Below are 16,560 nucleotides of genomic sequence, written 5' to 3' on the forward strand. Positions count from 1 at the left end.
TTAACTAAGCTGAAGGTGTGTTTCATCGCGTGAAATGGTTTAGGAAGAGTTTGGACAAATCTGATTGAATTTCTTTTTTATACTTCAGTACTGTTCTTTCTCAATTTTATCAACACGCTTTTATGGCATGGAAGTTGTGTTATGTGTAGAATTGGAAATATAAGGGGATTTTATGTGTGATCTTTTGCGCATTTATATGCAAGTAATATATATATTTTTTTAAATTACAGAAAATATCTGTATGTATACATGAACAGTTAACTGTAAATGTGATGTGTTGTTGTCTGGACAGTGGACAGGAGTCGTATTTACCGGCGTGAAGTGAGATTATCCAGTCATACAGCGACAGCTGACCTACTGACGGCAAAACCGGCGAATGCGCATGCGCATTGCGCACTGACACAACGTGCCTATACTTCCCAGGATTTATCAACAACTGAACGTACACTACAGCTGCTACTCAAGCGAAGGATAGTCTGAGCTGTTCGGTTGCGATAAACATACAACATTTTATGCGGAACTGTTTTTGTTGCGGTAGTAAGTGTCCACTGTAGTGTAGTTTGCTGTGAGTGTTTATATTCGATTGTGGGAATCATGGAAGCACTGCTCTTTGCATCCATGAACTGTGTGTCATAAAGTTCTCGGTCACGGCATGTCCTCTCTCTGCTGGGTTTTTTGATGGGGCTTTTAAGGTTAAAGATGTCGCCGAAGTTTCAGCTCCTGGCTCTGTTGGCCTTCGCCATTGCGATGATCTTTTTGGAAAACCAAATTCAGAAGCTTGAGGAGTCACGGGGGAAGCTGGGTAAGAATCTTTCCTTTCCAATAAAGTATCTTGAAATCATTTGTAGACTAGAAACCAGCAAAGTCTGGTTTGTGCCAGTTTGTCAACATTATCATGGTGTGATTTGTTTTCCTCAGTGCTATTTTAAGGGAGGTAATGAGCATTCGTGTGTTTGGACTACATGGTCCATCATGTCTCAGGCAGCAGCTGTATTTTAATTCAAGCAAGATCCAGTATCAGTTTTGATTCACTTAGTTGTGCAAAGAATATTTTCCTTCGTCATTATTCAAGCATTTATCAGTTGCACTATTAGCTACTGCATCAGACATGCCACTCACTTATGTTTTCAGGGACAAAAATTTGCATTAATCTGTTCAACATATTTGGCAATATTTTCCAGTTTATTGTGCGTTTTTTCCTTGCCCATTAATATGGCTCAACACTATCAGATAGAAAAGCATGTCATTATTTAATTATTATAAATACCAACCAATAAAAAAATCACTTCAGTGAATGAATGAATTGAAACTCAAATAGATTTTCACCTCCATCTACTGAATGTTACCACAGTCAGAAAATTTATCACCATCAAAAAATATTAAACTGAGAAGCCAGTCAGTGTTTTATTTATTTATTTTTTCCTTTTTTCTTTAATGCTGTTTCTAGTTATTAACAGGACCTGCTTAAAATTATCTAAAAACCTTATTAACACTCCCATTTATAAGTTTGGAGTTTCACATGTAGACTAAACTAATAAAATGACTTTCAGATAAGTCATAAAATGGATGTACGACTCATATATTGCGATATTAGAAAGATTTATGCAACAACTTCTAACCGAGACAAAAGTTAGTGTTACACATTATTTACTAGTGTAAACAACGATTCAAAGTGCTTTTAATGAATAAGGATTTATTAAATAGATCAAACGACATTTATAATGTTACAAAAGATTTCTATTTCAAATAAATGCTGTTCTTTTGAACTTCCTATTCATTAAAAAAATAAGAAATATTAAGCAACACAACTGTTTTCAGCGTTTATAATAATTAAAAAAAAAATCTTGGCATGAATCAACCCATTAGAATGATTTCTGAATGATCATGTAAAACTGAAGACTGGAGTAATGATGCTGAAAATTCAGCTTTGGCGTCGCAGCAATAAATTACATTTTTAAATGTATTAAAATAGACAAGTTATTTTAAATTGTAATGATACTTCACAACATTACTTTTTTACTGTGAAAGAAATACAGCCTTGGTGACCTTCTCTCAAAAACAAAAATCCTACCTGACATTTGACAGTAGTGTATGTGAGTTTGCATACCGTGGCTTTGCCACAGGAGGAAATATAGATGTTTAGCACTTAATAATACAAATATTATTTCCTACCATTATAAAAACCGTAGAACCCACGAGAGCTGAGTGAACAGGTGACGCAGGTGAAATATCTGTTTTATAAAAAAACATGTTATCATGCACGTTCATAAATATCTCACAGTGTTGACATCCAAAATTATCTAAGGAAGTTGTGTAATGTCTGTCTGTGAAAGTAAAATGTTTTCTGCTTATTGCAACTAATCTATTGAAATGAACAAAATCGGTTATTTTAAACATCTGCGAAGTACACACGCCAGCAGGGCTTTTGTATTTTGGTGGAGTGCTGTGATTCCAAACATGTTTTGTGACGCAGGTCAAAGCCACATGCTTAGAGCGATCGGATATGGGCTATTTCATGTCCAATACAGGCTATTCTGAATGCTTCACTGTTTGGACTGTAATGCATCATATCTGTTTCACAGCACCTTCACAGAGCTACATCTCTGCTGTGCTCAAGTTATTATAATGCTTTGTTTGAATAAGCGACGTTCTTTCCATTAAAAATTGGCAAGTTGCTGTTGTTTGGGTTAGCTGGTTCCCACCATCCAAGCTGAGTTACTCACATCACATAACAGCCTTTTGCTCTATGAATAGTTGCACAACTGCAGAGAAATATGAGACCTGTTAGCAGGCAGAAAGGTGAGAGGAAGGTTTCCATCTGGTTAGACCTGGAGAAAGCTGTCAGTCTCAGCGCTGCATAAATTGATGATGTTTTCGAACCTGTCATCCTGTTAGAAAATCTTGTTTGACTGTGAACAGATGGAGTCTTTAGCACATACCTAGTATAAGCTGTTTTATTAATTTGACGCAGTACTTCAACAGTGTTTTTACTGACTATATTTCGTGTCACATTTCGAAATGTTGATTGTTGATTTATTATCGTTCCATTTGCTCTAATGATGGCATCTGACATACACTTTCACGGTTCATGAGCATCGGAAAGTTATTTGATATCTAACCTGATAGTAATTTGTCTCCGTTTGCTAATGGAAGTTCTGGGATTCCCTTTGAACATGTTTCAGATCGGTACTGTTTTTAGCCCTGATGGGACTGTGAAAGAAGCTAAGCCTATGTGTTATGGCTTGGCACCAACACATTGACTACTACACATTTTTAGATCCAAAATAGCTGTGTTTATGATGCTTAAAGACTTTGAAAGCTCTGTTGATTGTTGAAGGTTTCAGAGCCAGCGGATGACATATAAACTAAACAAATACTTTTGTAGCCTTTCTAATATGAATAGATTTATATGATGTGCGCTTTTTTAATGTTTGGTGTATTAATCAGACTAATAAATATTAATATATAAAAGTCCCAACATTTACACTACCATTCAAAAGTTGGTGGCTGGTAAGATGTATGAAAGAAGTCTCTTAAACCTGCATTTATTTGATCAAAAACAGTGAAAACAGTCAAATTGTGAAGAAAAAAAAATTATACATTATAAATGTCTTAGCTATGACTTTAGATCAATGTAATGTGTCCTTGTTGGATAAAACTAAAAGTATTGATTTCTTGAAAGAAAATCTTTCTGTCCCCAATATTCTGAATGGTAGTGTACACTACATACTATGTGTAAAAGTGAAATTTGACTTATGAAGTTACATATGTTTCTCATACCTCAAGGTGTAAATTGTAAATCCATTTTATTTTATTTAGTCTACTTGTAATGATGATAATTTCAAATTAGTGGCAATGCCCATTCAGTTTATGCATACTAATCTTATGAATAGCAAGTCTAACACAAGCAACAATTCTTGGTGTCAGTTGGTGCGTCCTGTTGTGTGTAACCAGATGGTACATAACCTGTGGCAGATCACGAGCTTAATGCTTTACTAACTGTTTTTTAAAACTTCAAAGCCCCCCTGAATACCAGAGGCGTACAGCTGCTCGCATTTCTTAGTCGATTTTTATGGCCTCTTTGTATAGGCAGGGCATACTTCAGGTCTGTTTTTCTTTTGAACCGCACTACTCCATTTCTCTTGCTCAGCCTTAGTCATTCTGCCAAGGCTGTAAATGTTCTTGTGGCATGATAATGCCACTTCTGGAGCTAACAAGCTTGAACATAAAATGACCTCTCAGTGACCTCCATGTTGTAGAGTCGCAGAGGCAAAAATGACTGAAAGGATGATTTGTTCTATCTGAGGAAAGACTGTAACCTGATTTGAATCATTGAAAAGACATCAGTCAGAGTATAACTTGTCAGGTTTGGCAGCTGACTGCAGTAAATCCTCTGCTCCTCCTGAGCAGCTTGACACTTGTAGATATTAAATTTCACTCCCTCATCTTATTATTTTTGGCCTTTACTGGAACAAGACACTCAACTTTACCATTAACATTTTTTGCACTGTCATTTCACATGCATTATTATGTTGCATGATTTATATCTGTTTATGGTCTGAAAATATATCATTGGGTCAAAGACAAAAAAGAGTCACCGTTATTTAAAAAAATAAAAATGTAGTTTAAAATGCATGTTAAATTCTTAAAAATGTAATATTTTTATATGATTTTGAATTATTCATTTATTTACAAAAGTTTACACTTTTGAATACGTACATATACATACAAGATTGAACCATGCTTTTTTGTTTATGCACGTTCGGCAAAACCCCCCTTTCCATTAATCATTTTATTGGACTGTCCCCGTTTCTCCCAGTAGAACACTTTTTTTTTTTTTTAATGAAGCTCACTCAGGGAATTGTTCAGTAAGATTTTACCTGAAAATATATTTTGGTCATATGTTAATTTAAAAAATCTTGTATAAGTTTGTTTATTTGTTTTTATTTTGTGCTTGTAAATTATTATTCCAACTTTTGCCATGAAGATAGCCTTATGCTGACATGACAAAACTAAATAGCTATATGTAAAAGTTAAAGCATGCTTGACTTAGGTATTTTTTTCTTTTCCTTTTTCATGTGTTTTTGAATAACATCATTGATTTGAGCCCCTCAAAAATTAATGTTATTGGCTTAATTATTAATAAATAGTGCTGTCATACGATTAATCACAATAAATAGTGTGTGTGTGTGTGTGTGTGTGTGTGTGTATATATAATTTGATGTATGCATATTTTGAAAATATTTACATTTATATAATCAATCTTATATTTTATATTATATTTAATATATAAACACATTTTTCTTAAATATATACATGCATGTGTTTGTATTTATATATACATAATAAATATACACAGTATACACACACATTATGTAAACAAAAACTTTTATTTTGGATACGATGAATCGCGATTAATCTTTTGACAGTACTATTAATAAATGCTTATTATATGATTCGATTTCTTGTTTTGCTTCTTTTTGCTGTTCTCACGAAAAGTGTAGATGTGAATTGCTTGGAAAAACACTACAGTAACTGCAGAAATTCATTTTAAGTCATGTTTTCCGGGTACGAGAAAATTCTGTGACATTTAATAAGTCATTGTACTTCTGAAGAGGTCCATATCAAAGAACACACACAGTGTTGTAAAGGCCATTAGAAGTGAATATCAGCAGTCTTCCATAGCATCAGTGACACACTGAAGGCCCTCTTGCTGCCTGTCCGTTTTTAAAAGAGCACTTTCACTCAGCATAATGCAGCAGTTGTGTGCCTATCCAATAGGAAATAGGTAAGGAGTCAGGGTGTTTTTCTCATTAACTTGCAATTATATTATTACATTAGGCTAGGTATTGCAGCAGTAATGAGATGGTGAAACAGTCTGCAACATGCACGTCTACCCATAAACCCAGACGACACTTTTACCTCAGAGTCAAAAATTTCCCATTACAGCTCATCACATATAAATCACATACAATTTTTAGTGTGGTGGATTACTAATATATAGAGCAGGTTTTGATATTTTATTGTTTTATATTGTTTTCTCTTCACAATTTTAAAGGAATCGCTCACCCAAAAATGAAAATTTGCTCTGAATTTTCTCACCCTCAGGTCATCCAAGATGTAGATAAGTTTGTTTCTTCATCTGAACAGATTTGGAGAAATGTAGCATTACATCATTTGCTCACCAGTGGATCTTCTGCAGTGAATGGGTGCCGTCAGAATGAGAGTCCAAACAGATAAAAACATCTCAATAATCAACAAGTAATCCACACGGATCTAGTCCATCACTTAACATCTTGTGAAGTAATACGTCTCCAAATCTGTTCCAATGAAGAAACAAACTCGTCTAAATTTTGAATGCCTGAGAGTGAGAGAATTTTTAGAAAATGTAAAACTATTCCGTTAAAATGTCAAAATGCTTTATGCCTCAGTAACAATTACTTCTCTGTTACACCATAATGTGGCATAGCAACAGATTTCATGAGCGATAGCAGTTGTCCACATGTGATGGTTGGAGACTGGGCTTTTTGACCCGAGAGCAGTCAGAGATGAGTGGGAATGTGCTGTGGTAGGTTTGACATCATCACCTCACAGTAGCAGCTGTCCGAGCGCCTGCTCACATTCACACACTACTGTCACCACATAGTGTACACTGTCAGATTTCCATCTCACGATTATTACCAGACCACAGGACCTTTTCTGTTTTAACTGCAGAGTAAATTTTGTTCATGAATTCGCTTCGAACATTGTCTGTATTTTGCATTACTGTAATTTAAAAATAGCATGTTTGGTCAAAAGTTTGAATTTCAAGAATTGGCTCTCTTTCAAACATTCATGAGAAATTGTAATGAATAAGCTCACATGATGTTGAATTGGAATTTGAATTCAAATGACAGGAAGAGGAATTCACTAAATTTTAAAACTTTTTTCTGATTTGAGTAGAAACATTTCTCTAAACTCTAAAATTCATTACTTTCAAAACAATTTTAAAACATTCCATACAGAACTGCAAAATTAAATTTATATATATATATGCATGCATATATAATATTAAAAAATATATAATTCATGCATATATAATATTAAAAAATAAATATAGAATTAGAATGTTAAAAATATAGAATTCTGGCAATTAAGATTTTTTACCTTTGTCAAAAATATATATTATAAATATAATTAAATATATGAATTAAATTAGAACATTATTGTTATTGTTGAGTGTGAGTTCCCACTTATTTGGATTTTTTAAGATTATTATTATTATTATTTTATTATTTTAAAAAATCTTAAAACCTTTTAGCACCAGGTCACTGAGGCCACATGTTCATATACAAATACATATGATATTAAAAATAAATATGAATAAATAAAAAATATAGAATACTGGCAATTAAGTTTTTTTTTACCTTTTGTCAAAAATATATATTTTAAATATGATTAAATATATGAATTAAATTAGAACATTATTGGTATTGTTGAGTGAAATTTCCCACTTGAGTTTTTTTTTTTTTTTTTTTTATTATTATTATTATTTAAAAAAATCTTAAAGCCTTTTAGCACCAGGTCACTAAATCAACAAGCTGAAAATTCTGTAATTTAAGTGCGTAGTGCTGAAATCTAATAAAAGACATTAATTTTCCTTTAAGAGATAATTATTCATCCAGTATTCTTTGCAATTTTGTTCCCTCAACATACAGTACTTTTAGTTCCTTTAAGAAGTCGTTATTTGGCAGGCTTTTTTGCCATTATTGAATACTGAATTAATTTTGCATAAATGTCTCCTTATCTGCTCTTGCTCCATTGCAGAACGAGCCATTGCCATACATGAGGTACGAGAGATTGAGCAACGGCACATTCAAGAGGGGGCGAAGGAGTCCCTGGTAGTGGAGGACGATTTGGTGGTCATCTACAACCGAGTGCCCAAAACAGCCAGTACCTCCTTCACCAACATCGCCTACGACCTGTGCAACAAGAACCACTACCATGTGCTGCACATCAATACTACCAAAAACAATCCCGTCATGTCTCTTCAGGATCAGGTCAGTTGTGCATGTTCACTGTTAGTGCTTCCCACTTATAGCCATTCGAACAACACATTATAATGCTGGAAGGATCCAAATGTTTCCATCTACTGAAATGCACCAAACAGTCTCTAAAAGGCACAAAGCATTTCCTTAATAGTGCACTACAGCAGATGTTATCGTGTGATATCTTTATATTATCTTGAGGACTTAAAATGGGCAAGTTTCTGTCATTAAACGCTAAAGAGGTTGACTTTTTTTCAGGTACGGTTCGTAAAGAACGTGACGTTATGGAAGGAGATGAAGCCTGCATTCTACCACGGACACGTTTCCTTTCTGGACTTCACCAAGTATGTATTATGTGCTCCTGTCATTTTGTTTCTCTGTTCAGATTTCCTCAATCTGTTGTGGTCAATGTGATTTGCATGAGCAATGCTGTTTAGAGTGGTTTCAGGTTTTGCAATATTTGCCAACATTCTGCGTAACTAGCCACTCATTGATTTATATCCATTGAAAGGATGTTGTTTTACATTCCCAACAACCCAGAAAGCAGTTTGATGCTGCTGACTCCTGGTGGCTGTGAAAGGAATTGCAGCAAGCTCATTTTATTTTAGTTTCCAGTTTTGTGGGACTCCCTATGGAAGTAGAATAATGACAATAGTTTTTCAAACATGAAGCATGCTGAATTCCACAAATCGAAAAAAAAAGATGCATTGCAATTAACAGTGCTTTCTGGAATTCTGGAAGGTGAATATGAATGATTGAATTTTTAATTATGAAAATGTGTGTGAAATATTTTGAACTGAAATATTCACAGCTTAAATAAACAACTAAGTTAAATTTCAGGGCCTAAAAATGCAAGCACTGTTAATTGCAATGTATCTTTTTTTTTTTTTTTTTTTGATTTGTGGAATTCAGCATGCTTCATGTTTGAAAAACTATTGTCATTATTCTGCTTCCATATCTCCCTACCTTACCTTCATGCATAAAGCAACTATTTAATTACGCCTAAATGCCCAAAACATGTGTTAATACTACTATACTAATACATTACTAATTGCACTTCCTTTCCCATCTCATTATCAGATTTGGAGTGAAAAAAAAGCCTATTTACATAAATGTTATCCGGGACCCTATTGAGCGTCTGGTGTCTTACTACTATTTCCTGCGCTTCGGTGATGACTACAGACCAGGACTGCGACGCAGAAAGCAAGGCGACAAAAAGGTGAGATGTTTGTTTTGTCTATTTTTATCCTGTTTTTAATTATGAATTTCACGACTGTAAAGTACCCAAGTTTAAGTTCACAAAATAAAAGTTATTGCATTAGTAAAAATCATTACAAAATAATAATAATAATAATAATAATAATATTAGGAAAATGTCCTGTTAAATATTTTTAATATTGAAATATTATTTTGTAAAATTTATGAAAAATAATGGAAGTATATGTTTTATGTAAAAAGTTCAAATATTCTTAAATATTTTTCTTTGTCCAATGACTGTTAAATATTTTACTAGAATATGTTTTTATTCAGAGTCTGAGGTATTTTAAAAAGTAGAACAAACAAATGTACTTTAGAATTTTTGCTTTGTATTAATCATAAAGGTCTTATTTATTTGTATAACTTTAATTCAATTTGTTCTCGCCATGAAGATTACATGACATTACAAAAACAAAAAATAGTAATAATAAAACACTATTACATCTATTACTATAACCATAGTGTGGGCCACCATAATTATTTTCTTTGCTGTCAATAAATCCATGCTGAACTCAGAACATGTAAACTGTATTTTGTTCAACTCTTGAGATCTGTGTGTGTTTCAGACGTTTGATGAGTGTGTAGCTGCTGGAGGATCTGACTGTGCTCCAGAGAAACTGTGGCTTCAGATTCCCTTCTTCTGTGGTCATTACTCTGAGTGCTGGTAGGCTGTTCACTGTCTTTATGTGTAATTCAGAGCTACCACTTGTAGGACTCTTGCTACATTTTCTCAATCACTTCTTCCCAGGAACATTGGCAGCAGATGGGCTTTGGAGCAAGCCAAATACAACCTGGTGAATGAATACATGTTAGTTGGAGTGACAGAGGAGTTGGAAGACTTTGTTATGATGTTGGAGGCGGCACTTCCTCGCTTTTTTAAGGGGGCCACAGAGCTCTATCGGACAGGTACGACTGCAGAAGAAATGTTTTAACAAAGTCTTTTAGATATTTTTGTTAAATGTTTGTGTCTATTTCTAAAGGGAAGAAATCACACCTAAGGAAAACGAGCGAGAAGAAGCCGCCCACCAAAGAGTCTATAGCCAGACTGCAGCAGTCAGACATCTGGAAAATGGAGAATGAGTTTTATGAGTTTGCACTAGAGCAGTTCCAGTACGTTCGGGCTCACGCGGTGAGAGAAAAAGATGGAGAACTGTACCTACTGGCACAGAACTTTTTCTATGAGAAAATCTACCCAAAGACTACCTGAGACTCAGCGGTGCTCCATAACACTGTATGCTGTGGTCGGAAACACTGGAGGGAGGACGCAATCCATTCTGCCCGACTGTTTTCCATCTGGATGTGTGCAGAGCAACTGAAACTAGTCCGTGCCACAGGGAAGAGTCTTGGGGCCAAATAGGTGTCAAGAGCTTTATCCTCCAATACATATCATTTCAAAGAAAGCTTAAAAGCTCACTAATGAGCTTTAAAAGTGACTGAGATCTTGTTTGTGTCGTTATTCAAGACAACCATCACCTTTCTGCCATAGGGATTTGATACAGGTGCCGCCACATTTCAGAACGTTTTGTTATTGTACTTATTTAATGTGTTAATGCTTAGTCTTTTGGGTGTTTTTTTTTTTTTTTTTAGACTGATTGATTCTGGGAGTTTTTACTTATCTTAAAAGTTCAGATGACTACTAAACATTCTTATCAAGCTGACAAAGTAATTTTTTCAATATAGTAAAATGAGGAATACTTTATTTCTTGGACTTTCATAAGGCTATTTATGGGATTTATTGGAAAAACGCAGATGTGGATGTACTTCACATGGTTAAAAACACATCATATATCTTGTCTTTGAAATACCGGGAAAAAACCATCCACATTTTTCTGTTTGCCATTTTTAAAACAGAACCTTCTGCTTGGGGTTCAGTCCTGCATTTTTTCAGCAATTGCAGATAATATATTTTTATCTACAAATATATGTAAATACTGGTCGTTGCAGTTACAGCTGGACCAAAACGTTTAAAAATGGGAGGATAAAGAATTGAAGATGAAATGTTTATCTGCATGTAGATCATTGTACTGTTCTTTGTTCTCGGTAAACGGATATGCTTTTATATATTTTATTGACTGAATGATCATGTTTTTTAAATGTAGTTTAAACATACTTTGTTTCTCATTAGTCTGCTGCTTTGATTTAGAGATCATGGACGTTAAATGTTTAATGAAAGAAAGACTCCAAATTCATCGAGACTGTGCCTTTTTTCCTGTAACACAGAGCTGTTATTACAGCCAGTGTAAATATGACTTGATATCTCAGAATATGAATAGGTGAGGAGCTGTTTTACAACATGAAATGTAGATACAGTTGCATAGATTGTCATTATTTACATCAATGTGGAAATAGGCAGCCATCACGTGATATTGTTTGCCTTGTTGATGCTACTAAAAGACTCGAACTGATGTCTTTTTGAAAATGGAAATTTGTCTCCTTTGTACATTATACAATTCCAGTGTTTATATGTACATGATCTTTACTAAACACACATTTGTGCATGAAATGGGTGATGGATTGCACATTTGCCCTTAAAATCTCCAAGACAAAATATAAGTACGTAGTAGGTCTTTGTGACAAACTCTCACTTGCTACATAAAATATATTTTGACATTGTACAGGTTCTGTTAGATGTTTTTAGAGTATCAAAACCAATCTGTACCGTATATGAAACAGAGTAACCATATAAAATATATATTAGTTTTAATATTTCTCTTTTTTTTCATTAAGTGCCTCCATGTGAGCCTGTATTTGCTCTGTTCTTTGTTATTTTCATTTCAAATGAATGGGACTCCAGGAGCTTTGCTCTTTTCCGCTGACATTGCCGAGGTAGATTTGAAAATAGATTTTTAGATATGTCGGCCATAATAAAAAAGAGCTTGATTTATTTAGATTTTTTCTTCCCTTATTATAATTTTGATAAAATATCACAGACTGTTTCTATCTTCTAAAAGTACACTTTTTTTTTTAAACAAAGGAGAAACAAAAATATATGGAGGCTTATATTTTATTTAATATTCTTCACCTTTGTTGTTACTAACAACAAAAACACAAATTAAACATCAAACAAAAAGGTTTAGATTTTTTTCATGTTTACGAAAGAAGTCTCTTATGCTCACCATTTGATCTAAAATATAGTAAAAGCGGTAATATCATGAAATATTAAAATGACTGTTTTCTATTTTAATAGATTTTAAAATGTAATTTATTCCTGGGATTGTAAAGCTGGATTTAGATTCCAGTCATTACTCCAGTCTTCAATGTCACATGATCCTTCGGAAATCAGTCAAATATGCTGACTTGCTGCTCAATAAGCATTTTACTGTCTAATGTTGAAAACAGTTGGGCTGATTAATATTATTAGGACCTTTTTTCAGGATTCTTTGGGGAATAGAAAGTTCCAAAAAAAAACTGCATTTATTTAAAAAAAAAGTGTATTTATTTCCTTAAAACTATAGATTACTGACCCCCAAATTGTGACTGATGGTCTATGTATGTCTTTTCATAGAAAAAACAACTTTTTTTAACCACCACAAACATCTTTGCTCTAAAATAACTGGGTGTAACCCATTGGTCTAACCTTTCCTCCACAGAAGTACTCACCACTGACATTATATTAAGGAGAAACACACAAGATGTGCTGAAGCTGTGCACCGCTGAAATATCCATGTTATCTCATCTGAGCACATAGATTTAATAAACAGAGCTTTTGATATGCTTTCGAGTCTATCTCAGTGGAAATGTAATCAGCAGCACAATTAAAGCATTATTGAGTCATTCTTTCAATGGCCTGGCCTAGATAATAGTGTAAATAATAAATTTTTCTATTAACTCATTGTTGTCTCTTCAGCTTGTCTCTCTCAGCACACTGGGAACAGATACCAGGCTGCCTTTCAGAGATATAATTTTTCTAATTAGCACTCACATGAAGGGCTGTCTGTAGCCTCTGATGGTCATTGTCTGTGGTTTTTACCTCCCCCTGGTTCGATCATGATGGGTGATTGAGCTGTCACAGCAACAAATAAAGGGCCTTTCAAACAATCCCTTTCTGTGTTTGATCGACAGTCGCGCTTCCCTTCATTTTTAATGAACATCATATCGTCAGTGGGGAAAGGATACATTAATTAGGGGCAAATTGTTTCATTAAAATAACCAGCTAAAGTAATTCGGTAGATTTGTTTGGAAATGTCCTTCTAATTACCAGAAAAGAAATGCACATCATTGTCGAATGTTTCACAGATTCAGTTATAGAGCAATGATGAAAATCTTGTGCTCAATAGACATTGGTGGGTTCCGGCTCTAAATAATGAGGCCTCTGTCTCACGCTTTCCATCTGATGTTTATCTAAGTGCTCAGACAGCTCACGCTCTTTTGTTAATGTGACTCCTGTGCTTTACCTGAAACATCACAACATGCCTCTGCTCAGTAAACAATTAAAGTAATGGATCTGTGGAGAAAATGACTTATTTTCCATTACGCCCCCCTTCCCACACGCATTTCAAACTTTGCACTCCGCTATTAGATCAACGACTGTGACCTCATTACATAAACATAATGATCCAGTAGATGGGGGGGTTGCTGGTCTCGTTTACAGGAAATCTAGACAGGCAAAACCAACAATAGTGGCTGAAAAAGTAATAGCTCATGCAGAACAGCCATGCATTTGTGAACCAGTCTGGTCCATTCGCATCTACATGTGTCCATATGTCTCTTTTTAATATTGGGAAGGGGTAAACGGAAGTATAACAATAAAAGAAAATGTGTGTAAAAATGGAAAAAAAATAAAAATAAATAATAATAATTATATGTATATATATATGTATATTTACCCTGTCAAATTTATGGGTTTTGCAATTAAAAATGTAATCAAATTACCATAATTACTGAACATTTTACGATAAAAAAACAGTAAAAGGATATTCCCTGAAGACTACATGGTATTATATATGATTACATTCTAAATGCATCTTGTTCTTTTTATATCACATTATGTATAACATGTATTTTAGTGTGTTTTGCATTACATTTTTTGTTATTTAATTTGTGTTATGATGGCTATGCTTATGTATTTTTTGTGTGTGCATGATCCTGTGCAGTTTTATTTATGAGTATTGGCCATGTTTAATAGACAGGCCACTTACAAATCTGATTTAACATGTAGTTTCTATTTGACCTGTTTTTTTATGTTAGCTGTACATTTTAAGGTACAAAGCAGATTTTGGTATATTAACATTATATTATGTCATTTAATGAATGAATGAATGAATGAATGATGCATTTATATAGCGCTTTATTGTGTATTGCCGTACACTCAAAGTGCTTTACAATCATGTGGGGGTCTCTCCTCAACCACGCCAGCTACAGGTGGAGGGGAGAGAGAGTCATTGAGCCAATCAAGTGTATGGGGATTATTAGGAGGCCATGATAGACAAGGGCCAGTAGAGGGAATTTGGCCAGGACACCGGGGTTACACCCCTACTCTTTACGAGAAGTGCCATGGGATTTTTAATGACCACAGAGAGTCAGGACCTCGGTTTAAAGTCTCATCCGAAAGACAGTGCTTTTTGACAGTATAGTGTCCCCGTCACTATACCGGGGTGTTAGGACCCACACAGACCACAGGGTGAGCACCCCCTGCTGGCCTCACTAACACCTCTTCCAACAGCAACCTAGTTTTTCACCGGAGGTCTCCCATCCAGGTACTGACCAGGCTCAACCCTGCTTAGCTTCAGTGGGCAACCGGTCTTGGGCTTCAGGCACTAGTTTGCTATAATACCTGAAACATCGTCACATACTTTTGACAGTGAATTTCTGGCAGCCAGGAATGACAGAATTACCATGTTTTTTGTTTAGTTATTTATTTATTTTTTGTCAGTTTAACCGTTTTTTGTTTTGTTTTCTAAATAGTGGTATAATGTATTTTTTCTCATACAACAACAACACAGAGGTGAACTCGGAAACAAACGAGAATTGGATCCGAATGAGATAAACTAAAGTGAAATAAAAAAAATTAAAAAGTCCAGAAAACTGAACAAAACCAGAAAGCAAACAAGAAGCAGAACAGAGAAACCCAACAAAATGCTAGGGAAGACAACCAGCACCTAACCTTCAGCATAAACCAGACACCTACAACGGGGAATATGTGACAAGCAGAGTGCAACTATTTTCAGGCTCAAAATAAAACTAAACATGGAGATAGAAGGTTTTAGTTCCTCAAAGCAAACAGCACTATATCTCAACACTAAGCCAGCCTTACGGTTTCGTCATGTCATCAGGGACTAATTTTCTGCATTGAATAGTGACATAATACACCATAATGAGTGACAGAACCCTCTTTCCTCCCTCTCAGCTCCTACATCTCTGTAATCTAGAGTGAGCAGGTTTTAATTAAGATCATTTGACAAGATAAACAGTTTTTGCTGGTTCCCATGACTACCACTTTTCACCCAAACTGCTTTGATTGTATTTAATCTGATGGTAATCATGGCTAAATGACAGACAGATGATAAGAAAGCCAGGATCCTTTTCTCACGGATGAATTTCTATTACCACGCAATCAGACTGCTGTCAAGGTTTCTTTTCATAGTGATTTGGCCATGACGCTGTGTGTGTGCTGTAATTAGGTCTGTAATATGGGTGATTAAGGCCTCATTGTAAATGACTCCGAATGAGAAACGTGAGGCAGTTCTTCTAAACGTCTTCAAGGCACTTTGACAAATCAATTTCTGCCAGCTAATTTTGTGATTTACAATTAAAATGTAAATAGTACTTTAAATATAGTGAAATGCGCCATAGCATCAATAATTTAGCATCTGTATCTGCCGGGCTGCTTCAGCAGCACAATAGATTTAAGCGGCTGTTGATTGGCTGAAGCGCGCCTGACGTCACCTCACGGATGTTTAAAGGGGACAGAAGTCTGATAAAAGAGTAGCGTAACTTACAGCGTTCAGACCTCAGGAGGAGATGCAAGCGAGACGTTCTTTACATGTAGGTAAACGAAGTTATATTCGTGTTTATGATCTCTCCTTTTTGCCTAAAGGCAAGAAATGAACTGTCTGCGTCTATCCGAACTGACAGACTGAACGCGATCATTTGTTCTGTATTGATGAGTTTGTGAAAGCATGAAGTAGTGAAGCAGGTGAGTGAGTTGAACTTGTTTCTTTTAACAAGATTGTGTATCTGTCAGTGGCATATAGATAGAGGCCCTCTGGTTAATGTACTTATAAACTAATTGAATACAGTTTGTCGTCTAGTTAAATGAAACATTTGTTCTGTTTAC

General features: G+C 34.9%; 1 protein-coding gene across 1 annotated transcript; it reads left to right on the forward strand.

The window, feature by feature from the left end:
• Positions 1–374: 374 nt before the first annotated feature.
• On the forward strand, positions 375–12,167 carry LOC306846314 (heparan sulfate 2-O-sulfotransferase 1-like). Its single transcript, XM_079379599.1, has 7 exons — positions 375–802; positions 7,807–8,039; positions 8,286–8,371; positions 9,108–9,246; positions 9,851–9,948; positions 10,033–10,190; positions 10,265–12,167. Exons 1-7 carry the CDS (start codon positions 679–681, stop codon positions 10,489–10,491), a joined length of 1,065 nt encoding a protein of 354 aa, XP_079235725.1. The 5' UTR covers positions 375–678; the 3' UTR covers positions 10,492–12,167.
• The last annotated feature ends 4,393 nt before the right edge of the window (positions 12,168–16,560 follow it).

The sequence above is a fragment of the Barbus barbus genome (assembly GCF_936440315.1).
Source record: "Barbus barbus genome assembly, chromosome: 26".
Taxonomy (NCBI): domain Eukaryota; kingdom Metazoa; phylum Chordata; class Actinopteri; order Cypriniformes; family Cyprinidae; genus Barbus; species Barbus barbus.